Raw genomic sequence first — 26,551 nt, 5'->3', positions numbered from 1 at the left:
GCTAGCATCCTCTCAAGCTGGCCTAATGGTATGATTCACACACTTTCCCATGTGCATGGCTTGATTCCCTGCTTACGAGAACTCTTCAGCACTAAAGGGTATATTGGCGGTGTGCTGGCTGTGGTTTTGTTTCTGTTTGCAAACAAATTTGTTCTTTTGAGTTTGTGTTGGTAAGTGCTATTTTCCACTTACCCAGAAAGAGGAGGCAGAGCTTAAGAGTGGATATTAGGGTACCTGCGTAAATCTACTGATTCTGCAGCAGATGTGATATATAACTTGAGATAAGTCATGAAAGACAGGACCCGAAGAGGAGGCTGACAGAAGCTGTTTTCTCAGCTGCTGTGAGCTCCTGAGAACTTACTAAGGCCAAAGGGAGATTCTAGTCCCTAAGGCAGTGCCTTAACTCCTTTGTAACTGTAGATCAGTTGTGTGTAAAGTGGGCATAATCCCTGAATTATAAAACAAAGGCCGTGTCTTTCAGGTAGTTTGAAATCCTTATGTGGAGCTGTGGAATCATTAATTATTAATCTTACTGGAGAATATTTCTAGAGGTCACCAGTTCTAATAGTTTCTTTCAAATAGAAGTAGGTTCACTTAGAACAGTTTGCCCCCTATAAAATCTCTGACCTTGCCTATTCAAACTTCTTTACAAATGCATCATTTAATACAGGAAGCTCCTCAGGGAGGGTTCTTCACATCTGCCGTCATAATTTCTTATTTCCTAAATGCAGCAATTTGTACTTGATTATTCTTACAAGGATCGTGCCTCCCTTCTCTCCTCCTGCTCTGGCACATTCCTTTGTGCTGCTGCTTGTTCCGTAGCCTGAACACGGCATCTGAGAGTGTTTAAAATCCAAAATTTTCTTTGTTGTTATTCTGCCATTTCCTTTCCACTCAATTCTAGGGGAGGGCATGAAGGAATCTGCTCTTTTATTCTTAGACTGTTTTCCTGCCAGTTGTTAGTGACAGCAAGTTGTCATCATTTTACAGCCATTCAGCAACTAACAAAACTAAGCTGAATCCCTCATTTTAGTTTCCTAAGAACAAGATTTCCCAAAACAAAAATAGACTGCCACTTCTTGGAGCACTTAACATCTGTAGTAGTTAAGCAAAGACTGAAGCCCAGATTTTTAAAGATGCTTAGGTGCTTGACTGCCACTAGAACTGAATTGGACCTAAGTACCTGTAAATAGCTTTAAAAATTGGAGTGACTATGAAGACATGCATCACTCTTGGCAGTGGTCCCTTCAGAATGGAAGTAAGGCACAACAGCAAGGTCACATAAAATACTTGTAGTCCTGCTTTCCAGCAACTGCATGTATTAAGTGACTTGCTGCATTCTGGCATGGTTTTTCATGAAATGCATTTTCTGAGGCCGATCACTTCTATTCCCTAGAAGAAAAGAGCCCTTCCTTGCATGAAAGTAAATATTTAAGACAGACAACTTTTTAAAAGGATGCAAAATTATACTGTAAAAATACCCACCTTTATATCTTATAATCCATTTTTTATTAAAACTGGGAAATAAAAGTAAAATTCACATTTAAATTACTTTCTGCTGTTTCTAGGGGATACTCTTTGCATTTTGGTTGATTTCACTTTCCTGTTCCTCTGCTAGTTTTCAGTGCTGCTGTTCTAGACTTGCATAACCTTCAGGGAAAAAATTATTCCCAAGCATAAAACCTGTACGGATTTTACTTTTTTTTTAATACTTAGTAACATTTAACTGTGTGTTAGCCTCTGAATTGCTTTCTTTTCCAGTGAATTCAGAATGTTGGGTTAGTGTTGACTGAGAAGAGAAGGTGTTTGTAGGGTGGAGCCCTTCATATCTGTGTCACAACTTCCTTCAGTGGTGCTATAAAACCAGGAGCAAGGGCACAGAAGGCCTTTTGCTCTGTTCCTTGGGATGTAAAGAACAACCACTTGCAATGCTTCCTGGTAATAAATGGTGCAGACTTTCTGAAGAATTGGTTAAACTGATTCTTGTTTGATTAACTCGCCTTTCAGTTGTGCACAGCCGTGTATGGTGGGTTTTTTTTTTTTGGAGGGTGGGGAATAAATATTCAGCAATGCAATAAAAAGGAAAGGAAATGATTAGGTTGAAGAAACATTATTATTTGACACACCTTTCTGAATGGCTGCCATATCTTGTAAGTTTTGTATTAAATGTCTGAAATACTTGAGCAAGTTGCCCCTGTGTTCTTCAGCAAGTTTACTTCCTCTCCGTGCTTCCCACCCACAGCTAAAGTATGTTCATCAAATTGCTGAGTTGGAAAGGTTTGTGATGAGTTCTTGAGTCTGTGTGTCTTCGCCCCTCCATATCCTCCCTTCATTTTCATCTCATATTAAATAAAGCAATTCCAAACATATTAACTGTCAAACAGTTATGCTCCTTCTCTTCAATCTGCTTTTAGGTTTTTTGAAGGGGAGTGTGCTGATTAGGTAAGGAGATGTCATGGTCTTCTTCCGTCGATGTAGGAAGATAGCAGATATGATTGCCTGAAAAAGCTGAACTACGCAGTGCAAGCATGGCTTTCTCCCAGTCGCACATTATGGCAGCTAGAAGGCATCAGCACAGTAGACTGATAATTGAAGTGGATGAGTACAGCTCCAACCCCACACAGGCTTTCACGTTCTACAACATTAACCAGGGACGTTTTCAGCCCCCACATGTGCAAATGTAAGTATTATAGTTTTGTTATTGCTCTAGAACAGCCTTCTGAATTGTTATTGCCTTGTCGATGTGGTATTTGATGGACCAGTCAAAAAGAGTTCAAAGAACACCGTTTTGCTGCCTTTCTAATAATAATTACTGTAATGATACAAAATCAGTCCTTTCAGAAAGTATAAGTACGTACTTTGTTAAAGGATGGAAGAAAGATCACTCATCTAGCATTACTTTAATACATAATACGTATTAAAAAGAAATAAACAACAAGCAGTGGTAATAAAATGAAAGATGCTACAAGGATGATACTTTCTGCGATCTTAATAATGTTTGTTTGCATTGTGCACTTACTTATTGATGTAAATAGCTGTTGAAAATACCATCCTGTCTCTGTACAACACATACTGTTTGGTTAGTTATATTACAGCTACATTCAAGGGAAAAATCACATCAATAAATAAAATAGTGTGGGCACCCATCCGACGACTTACTTTCATACTGATGTGCTGAAGATGCCAAGTGCTTAAAGAGTAATTAAAATAATATGTTTGTTTCTGACTTCTTATATAATGACAACATCAGTAAAATTAACTGCTCTAAATGATTTACTTGTAATGTAAAATGGAGAATTATAATTACAAAATGAAACCTGCCATAAACTTTAAAGCCAGAAGGAAAAGCAAAACAGTAAAGCTATTACAAATAAGTATAAAAATCTACTGTAAAATATTTTTATAGAGAATAAAAATGTCTGCACCATTTTATTGTGTTTATTATAGAGAGAAGCAGCCTTCTCTTTAGATCAGAAGGCTGGTTTTCTTTTTTTTTTTTAATGGAAACTTTTTTTCCTTTAGGAAGACTGATAAATAATCACCTCATTCGCATTTTTGGTATTTAATATGATCTGATAATTTACAAACACAAGCCATGATTTCTATAGTTAAAAAACTCATCAATTATGACTGAATTCTATGTGTCTATTTAGTGAATGCTTACATACATTCTTTGGCATAAATGAGATACTTTATAAAAAAAAAATCTGAAGACTGACATATATATCAGGGTAGTGAGCAAACACTCAGGTTTTGGGGGCAGTGTATTAGCTTATGGTCTGTGTTGGGTTTTTTTAGATACTTATTGGAATGCAAACAGTAAAATGAGTGGAGTGTTAGCATTGGGAAACATCTTTTGTTTACAGAGCTGGCAAATGGTAGCAAAAGTACAAACAAACAAACGTGGGTTCAGAAATACTTTTACAAATGAAAATGCCAAATGCAGGTTGCTTTATTTGTTGAGGCTTAGCTATTTGTGAATATTGAGACAGTTCCTGGGCACTCATGAATTTGTTCACTGGTCTTAAAAGCTGAATGTTTCTTACTGGGCTGAAAATAAGTTATTTATTAGTATCCACTTGGTACTCAACAATATGCTGTTACAACTTCTAACCAGTAGCAAATCATATTACTGGAGGGCTTAGACAGTCAACTGCATGATAGAAATTCAGCACCTAAGCAAGTTGAAAATAAGCTATCCAGAGAAAATGGATCCTCAGAAGAGTTTAGCAATCTCTCATAAATGATTAATACTATTGAAGAAGCTTGTACAACTAGAAAAACAGGCTAAATCAATTGAAACATTTAACCACAATCTGACCTCCTCTTCTTCTTGGTACAGAAATTGTAAGTAATGTTTCTAAATACCAGCAGGATTGCTTTTGCCTCCTACCAATGAATAGAATAGTAACAAAGAAGGGAAAAGTAGACATAAAAAGTGTAACAAAAGAACCTTTTATTCCTGATTGTTATGGGTGAAATCTTAGCCCTGCTTTAGTCCATACAAGTTTTGTCACTGACTTCAGAGAGGTGAGGGCTTTCCTGTGTCTTTGTGTGTGGTTCAAAATACCTATATTAGTGATGTTGCAGGCAATCATAAACAGATTGCACATAGACTTGTTAACATGTGAACTCGTAGTAAACTACTTTAACTACAGGGGGTTTTTGTGCTCCTTTTCTTCTGAATTCAATCTTGCAGCTCTTCCTTGGTCCTTCATGCAGTTCTGTATTTCTTGTTTCACTTTTAGCACACATAACATGCTGAGAACCTATTAATAGCCCCGTTTTGGTCTGGCATACCTGTGCTTGTGTGATGATTGGGTTGCCACTGACAAGGGTGGTAAATTCTGGCAGTATTTTCAAGTCCGTCACTTGTGTCTGGAAAGTTCCTGTCTTGCTCCTTTGTGAAACCACTGAAACCTAATGTATAAACTAACTTCTGGCAGTGGTTTTGCTTTGAGATTTTTTGACTTTGCTTTTCAATTTCTCTGCAAGTTTTCATATGGGTTTAAAGAAAAGCAAAAGCATTTGCACAAAAATAATCAGCAGATCTTTATTCCTCTGCTCATGCTGGAAGCGGTGCATTGGGTGTTGGTGTGACAGCTGCTGTGGGAATGCATTACACAAAAATATGGGGATGGAGCCTTCAGAAATTATTTCCAGTAATCCAACTTAGATGCGTTTGTGAAACTTGACATATGTTTTTACCTATATATGGCCTCAGTGTGTGCATATCAATTCCATGTGAAAAATCTGCATCTCATTTGTTTTTTGTTTTGTGTGGTTTTTTTTTTTGTTTTTTGTTTTTTGTTTTTTGTTTTTTGTTTTTTGTTTTTTGTTTTTTGTTTTTTGTTTTTTGTTTTTTGTTTTTTGTTTTTTGTTTTTTTTTTTACTGATGCTTTTTTCCCCATGAAAATTCTCTGGCCCATTGCACATGTGTTAAAAGTTATACATACTTCAGCAACCAGGAACATGCTGTCCACATCTTCTCCATCCCCATTCAAACTATAAGAAAAAGCATGTGTATTATGTGCTGCATGGGTTGCCATGGTAAGTCTGTTGTTTTTTCTGTTCAGCCTCAGAGGAGCAACATGTGAAATGCATGCTACTCCCCAACACCCAACTTACCGCTGTGCTGAGATTTCTGAAGGAGAAGCAGCACCAGCTTTAAAGGCTACCCTACCACAAGAAGTCAAAAAGTGGTGTTTTAGACCAGTCCATATCCTTATGTTGTACCAGGGTAGTAAGCATAATTTAAAGCTGCCTTACTACTATGACCCGTAACTCACATGCTGGACAGCAAGAACAATAATCAGAAATTTGTTTACTGAACTAATGTTTAATCTTTTTAGCTTGAAAGGCTGCAGTGCTAGCCAGTGTCAGCATCTCATCATTTTATCTAGCCATCACAGTTCATTTTGTGGAGGAACTCCATGAGCTGAATACATTACCCTTCACACCTTATGACAAGCCTCACTCACTAGTCTAAACCCCGCCATTCACCATCCATATTCCTTTGCAAACCTGCTACTTCCACTCACTGCCCATGGAACTTGCTCTATGGCAGTTCTCCTGCGTCCAAAACAGAGGTGGTGTTAACACGTGATGGCAGTAATGCAGCTGCACGGTTGAGGTTGTGACCTCCTGCATCTAACATTTTTTTTCACCTACCCTTTGACATGTGCCTGTTGTTCTCTTGCAACATACACACTCCCTGAGCCTTACACGCAGTGTTTGCAGCTGCTCTCTCAGGTCCAAATGTTCCACTGTTTGTAAGCCAAGTTTTACAACTTGAAGTACATGCTTGTTTACATATCCCACTAGCATATATATACTGCTGGGTATTCATTAGGTATGATTTGATCACAGCAGGTTTTACTCCTTACCTCCTGTCTGGTTACTTTCTGCTCAAAACTTGGAACTTCAAAAAGACAACTACAAGGTTCTTGTTCTAAAAAGCTGTTTCTCCAGTACTGCTGTAAAAACCCCAACATGTCTTCTTCCTAAAAAGGTGTAGGAAAGACTGGTATGAAATAATTTGTTCATACTCTAATTGTGTAGTTATATTATGGAAAATGCTAAGAACTTCTCTGTATTTAATAAGATTTGAAGGTTTTAGATTTGTTCCTCGCTCTCTTACTAATCTCATGGAGTTGTCAAAACCACCTCAGTTTACCAGCCTATAAATTTCATAGAATTCTTTGACTTGGAGAAAAGATTATGTGATTATAAAGATTATTATCTTATGTCTTTCAAGCAATAAAATGCCTTTTGAAAATGTACCCAGTAAGCAGGGGTAGTATTATTAATAGCAAAGATCTCTAACTTTTATTCTGAGTTTATTTATATAAAAGTAAGCTCCTAAATTTAAGCCCAACCAGCAAGGGATAACGATATGTATTACATACTGCTACACTGAACCAAAATAATTTTATTTGTCCTTTCAAAATATATTTTGGAAAGGTAAAATAATTCATAACAATTCTCTATCTCTTTCTGTTTTCTAGTGACATAAATATAACTCTCGCATCTCTGGCATTTAAATTTTATTCCACGAGAATTCCCTAACTGGAATAGCAGATACGGTATAGCTGCGTATAGATATGTTTGCTTCTATATATTTTAACAAAATACGGATTGAGGATAAAAAGACTGAGTTGAAAATAAGTATTCCTCATATAGCAGAGAAGTCTTCTCTGCTTTTGTCTTCTAAACCATAAGTCTCATCAAACTGGGTCAGATCTTTTAGTTTCCTCAGTTTTGAATATCGAGATTGGGCTCTGAACAATGCAGCTTCACCCCTCACAGCATCTGATTTCATTTAGTATAATTAAACCCAGAAAGTTGCCACATTTATCCTGAAATAGTCAGACTCGAATGTACATTTACAGCTGTTGTCAGGAGAGTTCTTACGCTGCTTTGCATTAACACACTGAAACATATCTCCAAAATGTGTTAATTAAATTTGCTGGAATTATATAACTCGCAGGAAAAAAAAAAGTTATAATTGGAAAAAATGCATTTAAATGTATTTATGTATCTAAAATAAATCTTTTCCTGTATATTGTGTAATCATATTTAAACAATGAAACGGGATAGTAAGTATTCCTTTGAAACTGGTGATGCCTTTGATTTATTTGTATTTGTGTCAGAGTAACTGCCATAGTCCAATCTTTTTTCCTTAATCTCTTTAAATTAATCCATCTACCCAACAAATACTGAAAATGTTGTGATGTGAACATCAAGAATTTTTACACCTCCCATTAGTGTTAGGTTTGTTTTAATAAATCCCTTCCAGCCAGATCTAGAAGTCTGTGTAATCTTTTGTAAAGGTAAAACATAGTATTAGAATTGAAAAGTAGACACTAAGAAGTACATAAGTACTTTATAACCTTGTTGTGATGCATTTCCTACAGGGTTGATCCGGTGCCCCATGATGCTCCCAAACCTCCAGGATATACACGATTTGTCTGTATTTCTGATACTCACTCAAGAACTGATCCCATCCAAATGCCATATGGAGATGTGTTAATACATGCTGGTGATTTTACTGAGCTGGGACTTCCTAGTGAAGTAAAAAAATTCAACGAGTGGCTAGGTAGGTATTGAATTCTGTGTGGATTTGACAGTAAATTTGTTTACTGATTGTATCTGCCCCTTCTGCCTCTCAGTAAAAGGCATCATGCACTCAGAAATGATGAATATTAATTAGACTGTTAAATTTCAATGGCAATGAGCAGGAGTCAGTTTTTTTGTTTTTTTTTTTTTTTACAAATATTTTTGCATTTTTCCAACTGAGCAAATAAGATTTGTGAGACAATTCATCTGTTCTGCCTTCACACTCTCAAGTGTACATTAAGCAACTTCTTGGTGTTAGCAACAATTTAAGTCAGTAGGCCTTTAATGATTTACATAAAACCTCTTACATACATTGTTATGGCTTTGCTTCCTTCCCAAAAAAAGTTGTTGTGACTGAAAACATTTGTCTGTTTAACCCTGGAGGCTCATAGTTGGTTTTTTTTTTATCTGAGGCTCAGCTGCACCACGGTGATGAATTCCAAACAAAGCAAAACGTGTGCCGGTGGTTGCTGTCTTGGGTGTAGCAGACCAGATGTAGATGCCTTCTGTAGGCAACTGTTGGCATTGGTAACTGAAATTCTGTTCCACTGGGCAAGAGAGTGGTGATTTACATGTGCTTCTGCAACATTTTGTATATGCTAAAAAAAAAATGACAGTGAAAATGGGAAAACATATCCAGACAAAAACCCTGATCGGTATTGTTCCTGCAGCAGTGTGGATACCTTAATTTAGAATGAAAATAGCTTCTGGATTCTGATACTTCATTATCAAAAAAAGGGTGAGAGGAAATGAAGGAGTTGCTGAGAGAGAGGACACAGTTTAAGAGTAATGGATTTCAGGGTTTAGGTTTATTTTCTTTCCTGTAGTTAATATTTTTGCATTATTCCGATCTTTTTTTTTTTCCTACATATTACAGCATTCCACATTGAGAAGGCACGAATCAGACAGATACATGTAGGCTGAAATGGAATATAAAAAAAAGTCAGGACTTTACAATTTAATCAAATATTTACTAACTAATTATCAGCAAGGCAAATAAATACCTGTTTGAGCTTGGGAACCCAATAATATGCCTCACATGGAACAACTGCATTGTTCTATGAGTACTAAAGTAGGGATAGCATGTGGAAGTAATACACTGGTATAGTGCCCTCACCTCTGTCTCTGTATCATTGAATCATAGAATGGTATCCAAATGGAACAGGTTGGTTGTAAAAGAGAAAGCAAATTTTAATCCTATTTTGTTGGTCTCTACCATGTAGTATAATAATGTACTGAAAATAGCGTAAAAAGATTACACAAACCATATGGTTATCCCTTCTAAATAATACTAATTTTATTTATCTGCTGATGTGGGAAGAAAAGTGCTTTGGGATATTGTTAGCAAGCAAGGATGGTGGCTACACACATTACTCGCTGCACAGTTTTTGTCTCCGTTGTTCTCCATCTGCCTCCCTGCTGGTCACAGCTGTACAGTGTTCTGAAGAAGTCTGTAAGCTGAAAGACTGTCAGTGTGATAGGGAAATTTCCCAAGGCATTTGTATGATGGTGTCTTCATCATTTTTATTCCAAAAGGTTTCATTTTCTGACTTTACGGGCATGTTCCAATTTTATGGTAGCACATGCAGTTTGGGAAAAGGTGATCTTGGTGGTTTGAGCTATATCTTTGCAAGAGCATCTTTGAGATATGCAAATTTAGCAAGTCAGAGTTTTTTTCAGTTTCTTGGCAATTTGAAGAAAGGAAAAATTTAACTTATTTTTTAAATTCATTCTGGAAGATCCAATAGAAGAATAATATTAAAAACAATTTACCAGAAAAATTCATTCTGGAAGATCCACTAGAAAAAAAATACAATAGAAAAATAATATCTAGAAAAATAATTTGGCGTCATGGTGTAGGTTTCATCAACTAGCATTTAAAGTTTTGTTCCAGTTCAGAACTGTAAACTATTTCTTTAAATTGCAGTCAATGAGAATTCAAAATGGAAACTTTAGCTGGTTTAATTTTTTTTTTAATGAACAATTTAACAACACTAGAATACCCTGAATGTTTGCAAAGTCCATAGTGAATGGTAGTATGGTTAAAGTGTTCTCTTTGAGAAGAAGAAATTTAAAAAGTTTTTGCTAGTTGTGCATCTTGTGGTGAAAGGCACTAGTCTGCAACAGTTTTGATATTTCTAGATAGCTGCTTCCAGTACCTTCCATGATTTTGCAACTCCCACAGCTTATCCAGCCTTCTCCTTCTTCCTTATCTTAACATTTCACTAGTTTCTTGAGAAAGCAATTGACAGACTCTGGCACGGACTTTTACCTCCAGCATCATTCTTACTTGCTGCCACCAAATTTCTCTGGCTGTTCCTTTATCCTATAGCACAGGACTTAGCTTCCCCCTTCATTATTTTGTTCTGCATCGAATCTATGTCTTCTGCCATCATTAGACTATAACTTTGTTTATGCCTTGGAATAAATGCTAGAATATTTGTTTGTTACACTTTCCCTTGATCTCAGCTTCCTCTTAAGCACTAGATTCATATCTTACTACTCCTTTTGCTCCGTATCTTTATGTGTAGCATTGATGCCTACCTTTTAGCTTTCTGTTCTGTTGTATCATCTTGGGTCTGTGCCACTCTTACCTATCAGCCTATTCCATCTTTTCAGTAGGTCCTTCAGCAAGTTCAGGTTTTATCTTTGTGCTCTACATAAAATTTCTGTGCCTGTCTGATGCAAAGTATATTTTACATTAACATCATTAACTTCCATGGACCTTATGGTTATATCGACCACATGCTCAAGTGTTGTGCTAATAGAGGCACGTTGGCTTGCTGAGTCATACCCTAAAATATGTTCTCTCTTTTTTAGGCTATCTGTATGTGGGTACACAGGAAGGCCTATACCAGCTCAGATGATGTGTGTGTCTAGCCCAGTATTGTCTTTGACCATAGTTAGCAGCCAAGGTGCTCTGCTTTGTCTGCCCCTTAGTCACCTAATTTTGTATTTTTTATCATCTGCCCCCTAAAGCCCTCCACTTCATTCAATTTCACTGTGTTTTTTTGGTAATTTGTTCTTTTATTTCACTTTTCTTCCCCCTCCTCCCCCCCTGCTTTTCAGGGAAGGATTTGAGGTTTTGCTTGAGCTAGATTACTCTATGGAGGAGATGAAATGCTGGTGATAACTGGATGTGCATATTTTGTCAGCTTTCTCTAGTAGGCAGTCCCAGGACTTCCTGAGCCACAGCATTACTTTGTTTTCAATATATAGATCTTTTTTCTTAGTTTTTTAATTGCCTTTTGGATCTGTGCAAATTTTGAGTGCCGACAATCTTGCATCAGAGTTCCATGAAGGTGTCCCTGCCCATGGCAGAGGGTTGAAACTAGATGATCTTTAAGGTCCCTTCCAACCCAAACCATTCTATGATTATATGATTGTGTTGTACTGTGCTTATTTTGAACCTCTCACCTACTAGTGTTATATGGTATTTCCTAGTACTGGAAGAGACAAGTGAACAATTTCATTCTTCATTCTGCTTAAGAATTTATAGGCTCTTCTCATATCTGCCCTTAAGATATTTTTCAGTCTAAAGTCTGTTTAGAAGCCCTTAAATGTCTTTGATCATATGTGTCACTCTTTTTACACCTTTGTTCTATATCCTTTTAAAAACAGTGAGACCAGAACTGCACGTGAGCTGAGAACACCACAGGTTTATCCCCTGGCATAATGAAATTTCCTAGTTTGTTCTCTTTTCCTCTCTAGTGTTGTGGATTATTCTGTTTTTATTTTTGACTGTGACTGAACAATGAGATGGCATTTTCATAAAATTGCCTGTTCTAACTCTATGAACTCCTTACTGAATGGTAATATCTAGTTCAGAACCCATCAGTGTGTATCTGTAGTTGGTATATATTTTCCTGCACTTGAATTATTCTGCATAAATTTATGTTCAGTTTCATCTGTCCTCTTACTGCCCAGTCATGCAGTATCATGATGTACTTTTGCAAGTCAGGTTTCTATTTTGCTACCCTTATTCAGGATAGCTTAGAAAAAGAGGGGAAAAAGGAATGAATAGTCAGTTTACAAAGCTTGCTGATGTGCGAACCTGATAATTTCCCTCCCTTTTTTCCTGAATTAACCTTTCTTCTGTTCTTATATTTTACCTTTTCCTTTTTTTACATACTTTCCTCTCTGACTGTATTTTTCTTCCAAATTTGAAAATCCAATTTTGGAGAATCAGAAACAATGAAGTATAAAATATGTATTATGGCAGGGCTGAACAGAAGGGCATGAGGCCAGTGAAACTTTCTAATGACATTATAAGAATGCATGGTGTGACAGCTTTGAACATACGCTAATTTTCCAGTATGTCCAGGAGATTTTAGTGACATCACTTTAAACAGCTGAAAATAATTCTGGGGAATTGTTTCTCAATACATGGACCTGCTAGAGCAGGTCCAGAGGAGGGCCATGGAAGTAAGCAGAGGGCTGGAGCACCTCTCCTATGAAGACAAGCTGAGAGAGTTGGGCTTGTTCAGCCTGGAGAAGAGAAGGCTCTAGGGGAGACCTTATTGTAGACTTTCAGTACCTAAAGGGAGCTTATAAGAAGTCTGGAGAAGGACTTCTTACAAAGGTATGTAATGATAGACAAGAGGCAGCAGTTTTAAGCTGAAAAAGGGGAGATTTAAGTTGGCTATAAGGAAATAATATTTTACAATGAGGGTGGTGAGGCGCTGGAACAGGTTGCCCAGAGAAGTTGTGGATGTCCCATCATTGAAAATGTTCAAGGCCAGGTTGGACGGGGCTTTGAGCAACCTGGTCTAGTGGAAGGTGTACCTGCCCATGGCAGGGGGGTTGGAACTAGATCATCTTTAAAGGTCCCTTCCAACCCAAATAATTCTGTGATTCTATGTAATCAAGGTTAGATGAGGTAAATCATATTATAAGATGTATCAAGCTTACTATGCGCTGTAGCTATCCTTGTTCTAAGTTTTTTCATTATTTTTGGTTTTGTTGTTTATTCCCTACCTGCATATAAATCAAATGTGTTGTAGGACAAATACAAAGACACATGTCCTGCTTTAGTGCACTCATCAAATAATGACTCCAAAACCATGTCTATTTTTCATCTCCCATATTGTTGGCACTGGAAATTGCCTGCTTGGCTCAGTTGCTCATGTAATTCCCCTTGCTCAAGTCTGTAATATCATTTCCAAATTGCGTATGCTCCAGGACCCACTTTGAGCTTCTGGGTTACTTTCCTGGAAATTTGACTAAATAGCCGATCTGCGATATAAGCTGCAACACATACTTCTATATTCTCTCTGTGAATTCTCTTCTGTGCATGGATTGGAAGGATTACTTAAACTAACACATTTTATAATATCCATTGTTCCAGTATGTTTGCTTGAGATTTTCCAATGTCAAAGACAAGTCTTCCTGTTTGAAATTCAAGTTCAAGCTGAATTTGAAATAAAAAAATACAAGGTGGCTTTGCATTGTCATGGAAAACAGTAATTAGCTCTTTAGAGTATTTTCCTGAAAATGTTAATTTTACCTGTATATTGTACACACACAAAAAAAATAGATTAAATTATTTGACATGCATATCAGGAATTGACCTAGGCAGATTCAGCTCAAAGGATAATTTTTTTGTTTCAGACTAAAAGGTATTTTAGTCTGAAGATGCCTTCCCGGCTATAGTAAGTAGCACTACTAGAATTACCTGTTTCTGGTATTAGGTTGTAGGAGAAAATCAGCTAATTTTTGTCCATAAACGTCATCCCTACTTTTAAGCTTTTGATAAAAATAAATGATTTTCAGAAAAGCCTGAAATACTAGGCTTAGCTTTACATTTGCTTTACTGTTAAATCTTACAAAATGATGGCAGTGATTTTTCTTCCTCTCTTAACAGGTATTTTGTATTTTTAGGTTGAATAATACATTTAAAACAGATAAAAATTGTGTTGAAGAAGAAAAAAGTAATCTTCAGAGCAGCAAAAGAAATTAGAATTTATAAATTGTAGTCATGCCATTTTGACCATCGGTAATTACACTATTTTTATGTTAATGTGGAAACCCCTTGAAAGAAGTATTTAAGTACTAATTATCTATTTACAAAAGAATGGCTTTGGAAATGCAGTGAAAAACATTGAGCTGTGTAGGGATTTAGAACAGATGTCATTTTTGAAAGACTAGGCATACTATAAAAAGTGTTGGTTTTTATTGCATTTCGTAAATGTGTGATGGCTCAGATCCGTTTGTACATCTAAGACTCAGACAGTACAGCACAGTAAAGTGCACCGCAACACACTCTCCAGTTCTGGGGAGTTAGTATGTCCTGAAGACTTCTGAACACTAAACTGGCCGGGTGCCTCAGGGAATATTTAAACTACATCCCTGTATTGGCAAGATGACTCAGAGCAACTATTCTCCAAGTATTTCTCCCATGCTTAGTGGCGACAAGCTGTAGGAGCTGTAGGTGCTGTAGGTGCTAAAAGATTTTCTCTTTAATTTCCTGCTTCCAAACACACGTATGCTTTTGGGGGATTCCTTGTGCTTTGCACTGATACTGAGGTTGCTTCTTTCTAATGGTGGAGTGGAAAGTAGGCAGACTTAAAGATTCCTAGTCTCTGGGGTGACTCACCTAAAAATGTCCTGTGATTTTCATAAATATGGAGATCCCTGACCCTCCAAATAACATGTGAGTAAAAACACGCAGCCTTACTCCAGACTAGGAGGCAAGCTTTAGGAAGGCAGTGTGGCCCAGACGTGCAGAGATCAACCAGGGAACTGAAAGATCTGGAGCATGATTCCATGAATTGTCATTGCCTCTGATGGAGATACTTGAAAGAGCCTGAGGAAAACAAACAACCAAATTGTGGTTAGTCGTCTTCAGACTTGACAGTCTCTTTATTGTTCCCCCTTGTAAAATTGTGAAAATGATGCTTGATCCACCTACCACATGAATGTGTTTTAGAGGATTAATTATCGTCAGTGCAGCACTTTGAACATCTACTGCAAAGCACTGTACACAAACATTAAACACTGTTATTAGTGCTGTGCACCTTGTACAGTGACATGACACACAGCTCTTTGTAGTCCTCCCTTCCAGAAGGTGACAACTGGGAGGTACTGAAAGCACCTTTGTGGGATCTGAAGATCTGAATAGGAATCTCTGTCAGTGTGCGGAGAGATCCATGTAGGAAGTCTAATATATTTTTGATTGTTACTTTTTAACACAGTTCTCTATCTTCTTTTCTTTAATTTTCCACAGTTATGCATGTTATAAACCAAAAATAGAATATTCAAAAGGGCAGAAAAGCTGTTGTAGAAATTGATCTCCACAGAAACATGTATTATTTAAGATTATAACTATTCCAGGAAATAAAAAGAAAAAATATTTATTAAAATGGACCCTGTGGCTTACATAGTTGGGGGTTTTCAGACCACCTATTGCCATAATGTAAGGGGACATATCAAAGGAAGGTTCAATCTAGGCAAACCTTGCAATCGTATAATTTTCTTGGTGTCTGTTACTGACCACTAGTGGACAGAAGGTCCAGAGCTACATAATCTTTTGGTTTGACTCACTACAGCCACTCTAATGGCCTAGTTTGCAACATGCATTGGGTTCGTTCTGCATAATTACAGGGTAATTAAATAAACCAGGATAAAAGGAAGCCATTTTTCCTTTAGAAGTAATTTTGGCCAATTATTATACATGTGCGTGTGTGCATATAAAACACAGTATATCAAAGAGCCTAAGTTGGGCTATTATCAGATATTTTTTAGTTTGATTTGCCTTTATCTATTTATACTAAGAAATCCTGTTTTGTAAATGTGAGCAGTATTGTATGTGTTTGCTGTTTTACTGCTTGATATAATTACTGGCTTTTACAATGCAAGAATGTCTAGAGCTAGCAGGTTACAGATGACTTAGGAGGGAGTGTTCATTTACAATGTTATTCCAGATTACACACCATACAAAAAGTATGTTAATGTGAATTTCCCAGACATCAGCCCCAGTGTTTAAACACAGAACTGTCAAAGAGATGCTAAAAAGCAATCTGAGACAGTTATGCAGTCGTTTTACTATATCACTATATCACTCACTGCTGTATTCTAAAAGGTTGAAATGAGAGGGAAAAAGCATTAAGTGGGCACTTACATGATCGTTGCTGCTTTTAATGAATACTAAAAATTCTGCTCACTACAATACCAGGAGAGAAGCAAAACATATGTGCTTGTCCAAGTTTACATTTATCTTGGTGAAGTTGCAAGTTGATAACAACTCTAAGCTGCAAAGGAGGTTACTGTTTGATAAAGATGCCTAACCTCTTAGTACCAGAGGAGCCTGGAGTATAAACATCATGCATTTGCTTTTAAATTATTTTCAGTGTTGATCTAGTTTATGGGGAAGAAGACTTGCTGATAGAACAGGATGAACCTTTAAGCACACCAGAATTGTGCTTTGAACAAGTTCAGATACAGAGAAATAGCAGACAGAGGCACATTGTTCAGTGCTTCACATTATGAAATTTGTAGTTCAAGTAATGGTTCCCCAGCATTTCAAGTTATTTTGTAAAAATTATGTTTGCCATAAAAAGGGCCTACTGTAGTTTAGAAGTTAAGAATTGCTGTAATAATTTTGTAATTGGTGCATAAACTTGCAAAAAATTAGATGTTCAGTTGATTTTCTTAATTAGCAATCTACAGTAATGGAGTAAACAAAGATGTTATTAGCTGAACAATATCTATATTCTTATACATGTTATATTACCAGAACTACTATCAGATTCTTATACTAAGCAACAAAAGCCAAGAAGCTTTCTGAGGAAGGCTTGCTGTAGCTGTCAAAGAGTAAGATAGTAAGATAATCTCAAAGAATAATAAATTACATTGATTTAGGACAGAAACTTTGTGTGCTTTGTTGTTATGGAAGCAGAACCACTGCTGCCTAACTTGTTGGATTTTGTCTCCTAGGCTTTCTGTGGATTCTTAGGTGTCTCATTCCTTTGAAGCCTCTCCTTCAGACTGGACATTAGTCTTCTTAGACACTTTGAGGAAGCTCAAGGGAACATAAGTACCTTTGAGGCCTTTACTTTGCTGAATATAACAAATGACTTCTGAATCTGCTGGGCATTTTCAGACGGATATTGAGAAACAAGCATACAGAAGTCTGAAGCATCGTACTTCTACAAGTTTTGTTTCTGTAAGAAAAAGAGGCCCTTTGCTAAAACTGCTAAATTAAGTGTGAGCTAATCTGTCTCCAGTGTTTTTCTGCATACAGGGGGAGATGACAAAAAGGAGAAGAGAGGGGAAAATGAGGCAGGAAGGATGAAAAACCATGTAGCAGAGATGAAGGAAGAGGAAGGGAAAAATCTCTCATGAGAGACTGAAAGAGTGAATGGTGGCTTGGAGCCCCATTCCAAATTGGCAGAAGGCAAAAGTTGGATGTGGCCTAAAAGCCCTGAAGCCCAGGACTGAATTTGAGCCAGTGTGTTTCTGACAAAATTTTGATGTGTAAACATTTCTGTTGATTCCAAATCCAAATAGGATGAAGTGGCTAGAGGTTGGTTATGGAGGAAAATAATTTTAATTTCTTGCAAGTTAGACATTATGGGAGGGAAAACCCCCTTATTTTAGAAAAAAAAATTTTACTTAGAAATTGAATTTTTATTCACCCCCAAATATTTTAAACTGACATTTTGGTTCATTTTGTTTCCTTGGTAATGTCAGAATCACTACAAGAATTTCCAAATATATCCCATTCCATCCAAGTGGTATTTTAGTAATTTTAATACAGAATACTGCTTAGGTAATTTTTTTTCAATCAATTCTAGTTGTAGTTCCTCTCCAGGTTATAGGGATATTTTAGGAGAAGCTTCTCAGGTGCCAAGAATAGGGGAATCCCTGGTCTTTGAGCGAAAATACTTGTCTTGTTTTGGCTAGTCAAAATAAGAGATGAAAAAAAGAAAGATAACTTTACCCCAAATTCATAACTTTGCCTTTTTTTTTTTTTTTTTGGTTTGAAAATACATCGTTGACTCCTATAGCATATGTTCTTGCATGTGTTTCTTGGCACTTCTGAAGGGCAGATCTATTTCTTACATGCTTGATGCCTTAATTTTACTGGGGAATGAGTTTTGTCCTGGATATGTGTGCAGAATTCCTGTGATGGCCATAAATTTTCTATAATATCTTTGTATACATAGAGCTTCTGTATTAATACCAAGTTTGTTACCTGCCCACCAGTAAAGCCATATGCCAGCATCAAATGTTAATTGGCTATCAGTTGGGTATTTAGGCCTACTCATCTGCTAAATGGATAGTATGAGAAACTTATACCAGTTAATGGAACATACTCTCTAGTCCTGTTAAATTGTTTGTCTACTACAGATTTGTTCCATTAGAATCACAACATGAAATGAGTTTTTAATTTCTTGCAACATTGCAGGTTCTTTGAAATTACTGTTTGTTTTCTGGTGTAGACTTGTAGAAACCTGGAATCACACAGGATGGAGAGTACTTCTGGAGGTCATAGAGTCCAACCTCCTGTTCAGAGCAGGCCTAGTTAGAACAGGCTGCTCAGAACCTTGTCCATTTGAGTTTTGAATATCTCTAAGAGTGGAGATTTCACAGCTGCTCTGGCACCTATTCCATGTTTTGGCCATCCTCATGGTAAAATTCTTCCGTTATACCATGTTCCCACTTGTGTCTGTTGCCTCTTGTATCTGTGAGCACCTCTGAGAAGAACCTAGCTCTGGCTTTTCTTTATCCTGAGATCAGGTAGTTGCAGGCAGCAGTAAGATCCTCACCTTCTCTAGGCTGAAGAGACTCACATCTCAGCCTCTTTCCATATGCCACATTCCCCATCCATCTTGGCGGCCATCTGCTGGACTTCCTTCAGTGTGTCTGTAGTTTTACTGAGGAACCCAGAACGGGGCACCACACTCCAGACGTGATCTCACAAGTGCTAGATAGAGGAGAAAGATCACTCCCTTTGTTCAGCTGTTATCACTGTTAACTAATACAGTGTGGTTGTCTGGCTTTGCCACAAAAACACACTGTGAGTCTTGTTGAGTTAAGTTTCTCCATCATAGGAATATGCAAATGCACATGCAGGACTTTGCTTTTGATGAAGTTTATGAGGTTCCTGTCAACCCATTTTTCCAACCTTTGGAGGTTCCTCCAAATAGCACACATGCCCTCCAGAGTGGGTCGGCATATCCTCACCCCTAATTTGGTGTTGTCTGCAAATTTGCTGAAAATGCACTCCATCAGATCATCCAAGCTGTTGGTAAAGAAGGGAAGTAGTATTGGCCCCAACATCACTAGCTGAGGGATACCTCTAGTGACTTACTTCTAGGTGGACTTTGTACCACTGATTTTAGCCCTTTGAGCTCAGTATTTTAGGCAATACTTGACCCACCTTATCATCCATCCTTATCTTAGCAGTTTGGATATAAGGATGCTATGGGAGATTGTGTCAAAGGCTAAGGTCAAGGCAAAGAGCATCCAGTACTCCCCCTTCACCAAAGAGCCAGTCATCTCCTCATCGAAGGCAATTGTGTTAGTCAGGTATGATTTAGCCATCGTCAATGCCTGTTCCCATTCACTTTCCTGACCTTCATTTCTTGGAAAATTACTTTGTGAGAGATGTGTTCCATAATTTTCCCAGGCCTGATGTGAAGCTTGATGGCCTGTAGTTCTCCAGATCCCCCTTCTTGCCTTTCGTGAAGGTGAGTGGGACATTTGCCTTTTTCCAGCCATGGGAAATTTCTCCAATCCCCCTGACTTTTCAAAGGTGATAGACCTGTGATAGACAGGTTGTAAGCTTGTGTCCATCCATTGCAGCACTCCAGTCAGGGGAGCTATTCCACCATGTCTCCAACTGCTATAAGAAGCAATGAAAACCTGCTCAGTTTGTTTGACAAGGGACAGGAGAAGTGTCTGATGTTTTTTCTAATGACCGGATACAGTTTGGCATCAGCACGTACTGGCAGATATGGGAATAAACTGGTCAACCTGGAAGTGTTTGAATTATCTCTGATCAAGAGCAGGTGGCACAAAAAATAGATGGAAAAATGGTTGTTCTAAAGTTATGGACACAGGTAGAAACACAGCCATAAAACAGCTATTAGGCTATGTGCTCTGGGGAAGGACTTGGTCCTAGCCAGGGACTGAGCCAACGCTACAAATTGTGCAGTAGTCTGTGCCTAGGGATGGAAAACCATGTGTTTGTGTTGGAAGGACAAAATGGAGTAAGAAAATGCAGAACAGTTTAAATAGTAACATATAAAAAAGAAAAGCATGAGGTTGTAAAGCAGAAGTAGGAAAGATTTTCTTCTTGAAGGTAGTTTTCAGGTAAATATTGATCAGATATTGCTAATGTTTGGTGGATCTTAATGCTTTAAAAGGTGCTTGCAACATTCAACATTTCTCAGGATTGTGCTGGCACACCATGTGGGGCTGTGGTCCTGCTGCAATAAGGTGGTGTTGGTCCCTCTTGAGGTCAGCAGTGGCAGGAGGACTGTGCTTTAGTGCAAGGAGATGTTTAGTGTTCAGTATTGATTTCTGGATGTGGACCAGGGTGAGCATTGGTAAGTACAGATCACACTGGAAGCAGGGAAGATGGCAAGTGTGTAATCAGTATGGTGGTCTGATAGAGAGTCTTCATCCGCAGCTGCTCAACTGGCATCTTACACTTCAGTGTGTGTAAGTGTAAGTTGTAGTAAGTGACAGCAGTGCCCAACCAAGAACAAGGTTTCATAGATTTACACCTAAGGTTGACTTTGCACTTTGAGCGCACTTGGAGTGAAAAACAAAGCATGTTCTAAAGTCTTCTAAGGAACAAACTTTAAACAAAATACTTTTTAATTTATGTCCAAGCAGCAAAAAATATCTGTTAGACAAAAAAATAAGATTTAAATGGTAAAGAGAGGTTGTGGAGGCAAAAAGAGGGAAATGGATTTAGCAAGATGCCACCTGGTATGGAATGAAAGAAAAAAAACTTGAGCTGCAAACTCATCAAAAACACAGTTGTTAATTGAAAAGCTGACAGACCTGTAACTACAGCAGCGCTTCTGGCCGCCACTATAATAAATGTAACTGTACATTTAGAGTAATTTGCTAATTTGCCTAAGTAACACCCACAGACAGCAACATGACATAAATACATTAGTGGAAGCAACAACTATAACAAGCTCGTGCAGGTTCTTGGCTGCTAGATGGATGGATCAGATGAGCTGGATAAGATTTACAAAACAATAGAAATGGAATTGTTAACAGCACTGCAGCATACAGGATTTCTTTATTGTCCTATTTCCCAAGAATGCTTTAAGGCCTGTAGATGCCCATACATATTTTAGCATGTAAGTAACATTCTTAACTTGTGTGTATATGTGTGCACACATCCAGAAAACTCATAGAGATGTAGTGCATATCTGCAAAATGCTAAGCATTTCAGAGGCAAAAATTACAAAATGTACATCTCAGGTAGTCTTTCAGGTAAAAAAAAAAATGAATCTAGCATTCAACATGTAATTATAAATACCTGGAAACAGTTTCTGTTAGTAAATATTCTAAAGTCACATGTGTATTGAGTCCACAGGAAAGACTGGAAAATGTACAATCAGTTTTCCTAATACAGGTGTTCCAGGTGTCTGAAACTTATACTTCAGAGTTACCCAGATCTTTTCATTTGGCAAATAATGAGTTTAGCCTTGTGGCATCTCCTCTGGGCTAGCATTGTTCTCTATTTCTGTAACTCTGAATTACACCCTTGGATTTTATTCTTAAGTCCTACTCATGCCAACTTTAACCACTGCATATTGACTAGTGGTTTACCTTCTCTAAATATCCTGCCTCTAGGATATTTAGGTTACGGTTGGGGTCATTTCTGTGTTATCAACAATACATGTTAAAAATGACGAGATTGCTGCTATGCACGGTGGGTCTCAGTTTCAAGAAAGTAATTCTTTCTGGCCCCAGTCTCCTTTTCTGACTGTCTTCATCCTGATGCACATTAACAGGGCAGAAGCAAAGCTAATGAATGCAGCTTTACACAGTTTCTGTCTTTGTTTCCTCTCAGATGTACTCAGAACGTTTCTCTTGAGCTTCTTGAGGCAGGTGATGCCTGCTCTCAAAGGCAGAATCCAGTTGATAACCAAATCTGGAGTCATGTGGAAAGTTTCTGTTGCAGTGCTGCTCTCAGGGAGAATCCATGTGTGTGGGCATGTATATTCTTGCAGTCAGCAGGAGGTTGTAAGGTTTTTCACTAAATACGGGTTGTAAAATATTCTTGAACATGAGTCACTTTAAATTATAGTCCATGGATCTAAGGAAGTCACTGAGAAAATGGAGCAGGAAAAAACATGGGATACAGGCAGACTGCAAGACTTCTTTGTGGGATGTGGAGTTTTGACAGCTAAACCCAATCCTCATCTTGCTTGAAGGCTTGATCTGGAAGGGCAAAGAGGGCAGCAGACCTCTCTGGCTGACCCAAGTTCTGAGTCTGTAAGACCTCCTCAGATAAAGACCACAGCTCTGGGAGAAGAGAGCTGACATTATTTTATGAAGCGTTACGGCTGATCTTCTTTGAACCCTAATTTCTGTCAAAGAGTTATCATCACTGTCACAGTAAGTGATACTTGCAGCACAAATGGCAATTAACTAGAAGTAAATAGTAGAGCAGAAGTCTGCAGACTGGTTTTTAAGGTTGATGAGTTGAAAGTAATTTCAACACATTAATGCTAAGCATGCTAAATCATAGTGTGCCCTGATAAAGACAGTAATGTCATTTACCTGAAATCACCACGAATTGCAGTAAAACATAGTAAGTGGTATGCTCGATTGTTTCCAATATGTGAACATATTATAAGAATTGATAATAGTCTGTGAGTCTGTTCTCTTTTATCAGATTTTCCATAAAACAAGTAATTTGTTTTTCACTGTTTTAGGTAGCCTGCCCTATGAATACAAGATTGTGATAGCAGGAAATCATGAATTGACCTTTGACCAGGAATTCATGGCTGACTTGATCAAGCAGGACTTTTACTATTTCCCTTCTGTTTCTAAGCTGAAGCCAGAGAGCTATGAAAATGTACAGTCTCTTCTAACAAACTGCATCTATCTTCAAGACTCGGAAGTGACGGTGAGGGGATTCAGAATATATGGCTCCCCTTGGTAAGCAGGTTTTTAAGCATACATAAAAAAAAATTATTCATTGCTATCACATCAGCCATTTTGTATGCATCAGCTATATTTGGATTGCTGTCTTAGGAAGAAAAGCAATATTCAGTTTGATAAAGTTTTTATATTTTCTTGTAATGAATCATTCCTGTGACAAAATAATGTACTTGTACTATGGGTATTGTTAGCCAAATAATGATGGGAAAAGATAGTGTGCTCTTTAACTCTCAGCCAGGAGCAGTTCTCTAACATAGTCCGTGTAGGTTTTTTTTGTGTCATAAAATATGTTTCTATACTTAGTGAGTTTATGTAATTACAGTTTAATCTTATTGCGAAGGGTATATCCTTTTGACAATTTCCATCCTACAGATAATATTTAAGTTTCATTACTGTTTACAGTAGTCATTCAACACAGCAAACTTGTTACAGCATTTGTTTAAGCCTCCTTTTTTTTTTTAATAAGCCTCAGAATCTTATTTCTTTAATACAGTAATACCTTTCCTTAAGGTATAGTTGAGCTTCAAAATTGAAGTCAACAAAACAGTGTCAACCTAGTATTTAATGGATTTTGCTCTGTTGCATAGAGTGAACACTTAGAATTCCTCGACAGTATTGGAGACAGATGGGCTTTGGCTTCCTGACCTCCACCTTGGACCTTATATGTGCTGCTTCTGTGTCTCTTACTTAAGTTACATTACTACTGTGTTATTTCCACTAATGGGACTGTAAATTGGGTCTTTTATGAACATTGGGTATACATATAAAAGAAGTAAAAATTTATTTTAAAAGGCAGATTTTTAAGGGAATCTGTTACTCTTCCATTTAAAATCACATCAGGCTGGAATGTAGCAAACAAGTTGTCAAACCTGATGCATATAACCCAATGTGAATTTTCAGTGTGAATAAACTGTGAAATCTCTTGGATTTTTCTTAATTTTTTTTTTTTTATTTTTTTTTTTTTTTTTTTTTTTATGAAAATTGGCATTTTCCCACTTGGTTACTTGAGATGGGTGTTAATTTTCTCTAAGCTTATTATTCTACATTTGGCTACATTAAATATCTTCCCTTTTAAATGCACCCTTCTCTCTATCCCTCTTAGATCTCCAGATGGGGGTATTTTTCAACCTACCCACCTGCTGTGTTGTAGTTCATGTTCCTCTTGTGTCTACTGTGTATTCAATCAATGTACAATTTACTTGATTTTCCAAATTATTAGGGAAGATATTAGATGGTATCAGTCCCAATATTAACTTCTGAGAAATGCCACTTGGCATCTCTTCCCATTTTGATGTTCAACTGTAAATACTGTAATTATGCTCTGTTTACAATATGTCTGGCAACTTCATATCTTCATTGCAATATTCGTAACCAGGCACCATATTTCCAGTGTCAGTAATAATTTTCCAGGCAGTAAAGTACCAAAAGTCTCATTAAAGTCTAGATAAATTAAATTACAGCAAAACATTATCTAGAAAGTAGCACTAAGTAGAGGCTAAAGAAGCCATTTGAACTCCCTGTGTATGATCCGATGTGTAAAAATCTGTTGAGAAAACTTTTGTCCACCCACTAACCCATAAATAATGTTTCTGTAAAATCAGATCTGCCGCATTGCATTCCCTTTGTGCGCTAATCCTGTCATTTTGCGCAAGTTGTCTAAGCTATCTGGCATGACCTGTTCTTCATGAAAAAAGATTGCTTTCCATCTATGCATCTTCAGGTCATATCTAAACTTCCACACTACATGTTTCACAGTGTTGCTAAATCATCTCCCACCCCCTTATGGTCCTGGAAGATGCGCGTTGTAAGGTCCTTTGAAGATCTTTGCTTACTCCATATGGGAGAAAGTCTTGATGAAAGTCTTCCAGCCAAACTTGGTTTTTTTTGCTTGTTACTGTGCAATGCTGAATGAAGTTTCCATGCTAATTAATGTCATGTCCAGTAGAATCAGCAACAACAATAATAGCAGTAATTTAAGTCACTCTTCATTAGTCCATCAGAACAGCAGATGCAGAAGTAACCAAGTCACATCAGCCAGCTCAGCAGTCAGAAAACTTAGGAAGAGAAACAGCTATTTTATGTAGGTTAAACTAGCTGCCTGCTAGATCGAAAGCTGTAGTACAAGTCTGTGCTTATTGATCACTAGAGTTCTTTAGCAGTTCTTTTTGGCTCCATATTTCATTCATTCTGAAAAGAGAGGTTTGTCATAGCCTCTCCGGGAAATCAGTCTCAGTTTCTTTCTGTCATACTGTATGACTTTCTATGTCATTAATGTGATTTCTAAAAAACTACAGAACTTTGGTGAACTTTTCATGGCAAATCTATTTTTGCCCCTGCATCATGAAGCCAGTCCTTTAGAAAATGCTTATGAACGTAGTCAAGACTTCAATATTCATAATTCTTTAAGATCCTAGAACTCAGTAAGAAACCTAAATTTCATGCAGTTGCTTGTTTAGTATCCTAAAATAATCTTTTCCAGCCTTGAAAATGTGCATCTAGCTTTTTGAATTCATTTGTTTGATGGGAGAACTGCCAATTACAGTTCATGTTGTTGTCCATACCTGACTCTGTTTAATGAGAAGGTGAACTATCTAGAAACTAAAAAACTGGGGCCCCAGATCCTGCCTTTCCATTTCTGGTTACAGCCCTGACCTTACTTCATCCTGTGTAAAAATAAGTACAAGCTAGAGATATCTGTGCTTTATAAAACAGGTTAATCAATAGCTGCAAAGTACTTTGAGAATGCTGGAGTAAGGTCTGAGTCAATGTCAACCAGCATTAACTTAGTACATTTACCTGTAGCCACCTGTGGTTTTATGTGTGACCTGTACACAGTTAGCTTGTACTTATGGTTAAGATGTTTTAGTTGCAGAATAAACCATCAGAGCTTGATTGGTTTGCATAACATGCCAGTCTCTAAGGCCTTTTAAATATGTACCATTTGTGTGTGGTTAAATATTTTCAATAGCACTTGGGTATTTTGATCTCTGTTATTATCTAAAACTCAGTGGTTATTTTTAATTGCATAGAAGAAACAGGGCACAGTTTTGTCTCAGAAACCAATGCTTTCACTCTCTTGGGCTCCAAGGGCAAGATTTCAAGTACCAGATTGAGCCTCTACCCACTAACGAAAATTTAACTGCCTTAAATGTTAATTACTCTAGTGTAATCATCAAGCAGGGAGCATCCACTTTGAAATCAAGTTGCAAAGCACAAAAGCTGCTACTTAGAAACTGGTATTTGCAACACTGGTATCTTGGACCACGGATTATCAGTATAGATGATAAGTGAG

At 37.4% G+C, this 26,551-nt stretch overlaps 1 protein-coding gene across 3 annotated transcripts in view; it reads left to right on the top strand.

Annotated features, from left to right (window-relative positions):
* Positions 1 to 26,551, top strand: part of MPPED1 (metallophosphoesterase domain containing 1) — a 64,210-nt gene that overhangs the window by 11,791 nt on the left and 25,868 nt on the right. For all 3 annotated transcript variants that reach the window (XM_030479546.1, XM_030479545.1, XM_030479548.1), the window contains exons 2-4: positions 2,415 to 2,680; positions 7,917 to 8,098; positions 23,031 to 23,256. In XM_030479546.1, the coding sequence (XP_030335406.1) occupies positions 2,529 to 2,680; positions 7,917 to 8,098; positions 23,031 to 23,256 (560 nt within the window). In that variant the 5' untranslated portion in view covers positions 2,415 to 2,528. The remainder of the gene's footprint in view (positions 1 to 2,414; positions 2,681 to 7,916; positions 8,099 to 23,030; positions 23,257 to 26,551) is intronic.

Source organism: Strigops habroptila, chromosome 3, assembly GCF_004027225.2.
Source record: "Strigops habroptila isolate Jane chromosome 3, bStrHab1.2.pri, whole genome shotgun sequence".
NCBI classification, from domain to species: domain Eukaryota; kingdom Metazoa; phylum Chordata; class Aves; order Psittaciformes; family Psittacidae; genus Strigops; species Strigops habroptila.
The sequence above is the reverse complement of the archived record's forward strand: the minus strand, read 5'-3'. Positions and strand labels throughout refer to the sequence as shown.